This window comes from Empidonax traillii, unplaced genomic scaffold (genome assembly GCF_003031625.1).
Source record: "Empidonax traillii isolate 1590-97213 ecotype Southwest subspecies unplaced genomic scaffold, ASM303162v1 scaffold1488:size101188, whole genome shotgun sequence".
NCBI classification, from domain to species: Eukaryota; Metazoa; Chordata; class Aves; order Passeriformes; family Tyrannidae; genus Empidonax; species Empidonax traillii.
Window position 1 is genome coordinate 1 of NW_020956681.1, and position 4,325 is coordinate 4,325.

The following is a 4,325-nucleotide window of genomic DNA, read 5'->3' on the forward strand; positions in this document are numbered from 1 at the left end:
AAAATGATAAACCATGACTCAGACAAGGTATGCTGTAATGATATAAAAAAGTTTCATATTTTCAGTCTTGTCATTCTGATATTTATTGAGGGCTTTTTTTAATATAAAATAATCCATTGTTTACTCTCAAAACTGTATTATTGACCCTTGTGAACAATTATAAATTCGTATTTTTAAGGAAAGAGGTATATGTCTGCCACATAGCCTTTCCATGCCTATAGCAGCATGATCTACTGAAAAAAAAAAAAATACAGCTGGGACTGTTTATTGCTTCTGTTGCATTTTATCCATGCGGCTTTAGACTCACTGGTGTTGGAGGGGGGTACACCACTTTTGAAGTTGTATTGAATCACGAGAAGGAGCCTGAGTTGTAAGCCAGAATCTTACAGCCATCCTAAAAAAATATTTGTGGGATTAAGAGACTGAAAGCAGCAGCAGCAAGGTTCTTCCTTGCTGACAGATGACAGGAGATGGAAAGAGAGCAAGGAGGGTTTGTTTGAGAGGATTTTTGGTCCAATTTGCCAAACCTATCATTCCAGGAGTTTCATGGAATTCCAGTAATATCTGAGCTTTGTTTGTGATTAGGGAATGGTTGATACAGATTCTGTTTCTGACTGTCTCGTCCTTCTGAACTGCTGAAAGAAGCAGTTACTTTTTCTCCCATTCAGCGAAGGCACAGAGGTCTGTTAAGTAACAAACATGACAGAAGTGCCTGTTCATCCTGCACAGACATTAGCATGTGATTCCAGCTAGCCCAGAAAAGCCCGCTATTCAGACAGTATCAGACAGAAGGTACAGGGATAAGTTGTTCGATTCACTTTTGAGAAGAATTCTAAAGCTGCTCTGGTGGCAGGAAAATTTTTAGAAATGGAAAGTGAGATTACAAGGAAGATCTGATGCTTGGCTGCAGCATAGGACATGCTTCCAATATCTAGGAATGAGCTCAAATTGGAACAATAGCTAGGAAGATGTCTGTTAAACCATGAGTCAAATAAAACACCGGGAGCTATTACAGAAAACAGTGAAACTTTTCATAATCTTAGGAAGTTTCCCATTATTTAAAGGATTTACCTTTATTTATGTCTGTTATATAAGGTTAGCCCAATTCCTTTAAGGATATGTTACTGAAGAGGGAATGATACAGCTTTCCAACCCTTTCACCTTTCAGTGTTTACCACTGCATTTTCGAGTTCTTTGCTTTCCAGACTATTGTATTCAACCATTGTTGCTATTTCTGTTTTCTTTGCACTCCATCCAGCAATGTGATAGCAGATCTGTAGACAGTCTATCAGATTACTTATTAAATAAACAAATGAACTTCAGTGGCTTAAGCAGTGGAATTCAATATGCAAACTTCTCTTAACCTGTATCTGAGTGTTGTGGTTTCACCCCAGATGGGACCCAAGTCCCAGCAGCCACTTGCTCACTCCACCACCAGCAGGATCAGGGAGAGGAGCAGGGAGGGGAGAGGTGAAGAACACAAGCAGCTTTTGGCAAAATCTTTACTGGTTCATTAGAATCATGCTTTTTAATTTCGTGCTCAGTACACAATATATTTTGGTTTATATTCAACTGTGTAGGCAGAATAATGCTAAAATAAGCTTATTTTTTTGTTAGCTTATTTTTTTAAAGCTGTTGGTCTTTCCCCTTTCATGTTAAAATTTCTATACTATGCCTGGTGCCCTGGGTTTATTTTTATTGTAACAAAGAATATTTGTTGCAGAATATAAAATTAGAATTAATACTGTTTTGAGTGCCTATTTAGTTAAATATTGACTACATTAACTGAAATATTTGCACTTCAGACAGTTGGGCAACATTCTAAGGTCTCAGAAGCCCAGTAACTTTATTCTACTGGAAATTGCTAATACTTCTACAGGCTCTTGCCTGGAAACTGCAAAGATCAGTCCAGTTATCCTGTTAGTTGAAAGTAAAGATGTCTTGATTGCAGGGAGTAGTTACCATTTATTGAAAGAAAGGGACTTTTATTTGTGGAAACAAGTTGGGATTCTGACAGGAAAAAATTAGAAACACAGATAGATGTTGCAGTTTTTCAGCTGTTTCTGCTATAACTTAAAAAATATTTTAAAAATGCTTAGATGTTTTTCCTTAAATTCTGGGAGGCAACATTAGTAATAATTGTAAAAACAGCAGCTCCCTCTCGAGGTTCTACCACAAATAAATGCAAATCCTACTTTCTCTGCAGGAAGAAAATGAGTTTAAATGGAGAGTGTTTGCAACTAAATAAGGTGTTGAAATATTAAAAGAGAAATTGCTTTAATCATATAGACTCATTAACAAAATTATGTGATAGAATTCTTCACAGTGTTTCCTGAAATAGCCTTGATTTCTAGGTTAGTTAAACTGCAGTTTAAAAAACTGACCTGGTTCAAGTGGCATTTTAGAATTTCCAACTACAAATCTGAAATTGTATGTATGTAATACCCTAACTGTGACTTTTTAAAGTAAATTGCTACCATTTTCTGGTTCCCTTTCTGATTTTTAAAAAGGATTCTTTATTGCAGGAAGACATAGAGGCAGAGTCTACATTTTCATTAAATATGAACTTCAGCAGTAAACGAACAAAATTTAAAATTACAACATCAATGCAGAAAGACACACCACAGGCAAGTATTCTTTGGTGTTTCTAGCTTGAACAGCTTAGGAATTTATTTTTCTAAAATGGAATGTATTGTGTTAGTCTGGTGTAAGATTCACCAAGTAAGATTTACATAGCCATAAAGAAATTTTGTAAGTTTAAAGCTTAAGCACTGCAATTTTTTTTGTACTTAAAATATAGGCAGGAGAAGATAAAATAGGGAACAAGAAGGCAGAAGGGAAAGATAAACAAAATGTACCAAAAGAGATTGACATTTAGCTTGTCTTATCTCTTGAGACTTTTTTATTGGTGGTGTTTACAAAAGCAGCTTATTCCAGGAACAGCAGAACCAATCAAATTTTTTCCTCTGATTTTGTCTTTTGGCAACTAAAATTAACTCCTGTGTTGATAATCCATGTTTCCTCTATCTCCTAAGACACAGGATTTTGTGCAAGATATATATGTATGTCCTGCCAAACTCAGTACATTATAGTAAAATCTGCCTGCCTTTCTCCCTAGCAGAATTGGTGGTTTGGATGTCCTACCTTCCTACTGACTTTAAAGAAATCTGGTATTCTTGATTTATGGAAGTACTTTGCCTGGAAATGAACTTCACCTCCATTTTTTTATTACTTGACCACTTTTAGTAAAGCAAAAAGTATAGGTCCTAGATCTCTTTATGAAGTGTTTATTTGTCTTACTATATTTTAAACATTAATGTTCTTGCTGTATCACAGGAGATGGAGCAGACCAGAAGTGCTGTAGATGAAGACAGAAAAATGTATCTCCAAGCTGCTATAGTCCGTATCATGAAAGCACGGAAAGTGTTGCGACATAATGCTCTAATTCAGGAGGTAAGAGAAAGGCCTCCTCTTGAGCTTGATTCGATGAAAATCTTCAGGAGAGTTGGGTAAAACATCCGACCACAGAACTCTCCTGTGCTGAAACTAATACCCCAGGGAAATTAGTGAGGATTTCCTTGGGGTCTGCCTTGAACTGCAGTAGTGGAGCACCAGCTGGGATCCTTCAATTTTGTCTTACCACTAAAACATTAAGTGCTTGCTCTTTCCTGCTGACTGGTTCTATGCCAGCAGATGCTGTATCCTAGAGGAATAAACCAGAGCTACAGTTACAGTTGAAAACCTGAGTATGGATAATTTAAGTATGGAATTTCCACAGAAGCACCTAGCCAATTTTTATCCCTAATCACTATTTTATTATAACTTATGGCTTAAATTTTAAAAGTTTTCTGAGTATGGAGGCAGGCACTTTTTAGTCTCCCTTTTCCATTAAGTTTTCTAGATTTTTTTAGATTCTAGATTAATGATCTATGAACTGTCACAGGCTGGCTGGAAAGGTAGTGCTATTTCATTAGTTTTTCTCCCATTTTCCCATCTGTTGGTTGCCTGCCTAATTGTATTTTTCATTCCAGCCTAACCTTTGTTCCCACCAGCCAGTTCCCAGTTTTGGTTTTCTCAACCTTCCAAGGTGTTCTTTCTTCAGTCTAGTTCACTCTTGTGTCCCTGAGCCTTGCTGGAAGCCTCAGAGCAGACTCGTGGGAGGAGGAATAAAGATTCCTGCTTTATTCAACCATTTTGAGGATGGAGGTGGAGAAGCATTGAGTAATTTGTGGTGATGGAGGAAACAGTTTACTACACCCACCACTTAATTTTTATTTCTTTAAAAAAAAAAAAAAAAAAAAAAAAAAAAAAAAAAAAAAAAAAAA

General features: G+C 36.4%; 1 protein-coding gene across 1 annotated transcript in view; it reads left to right on the forward strand.

Annotated features, from left to right (window-relative positions):
* Nucleotides 1-6: 6 nt before the first annotated feature.
* Nucleotides 7-4,325, forward strand: part of LOC114070240 (cullin-2-like) — an 8,564-nt gene continuing 4,245 nt past the window's right edge. The window contains exons 1-3 of the mRNA XM_027907527.1: nt 7-27; nt 2,526-2,627; nt 3,337-3,453. Coding sequence (XP_027763328.1) covers nt 2,562-2,627; nt 3,337-3,453 — 183 coding nt within the window. The 5' untranslated portion in view covers nt 7-27; nt 2,526-2,561. The remainder of the gene's footprint in view (nt 28-2,525; nt 2,628-3,336; nt 3,454-4,325) is intronic.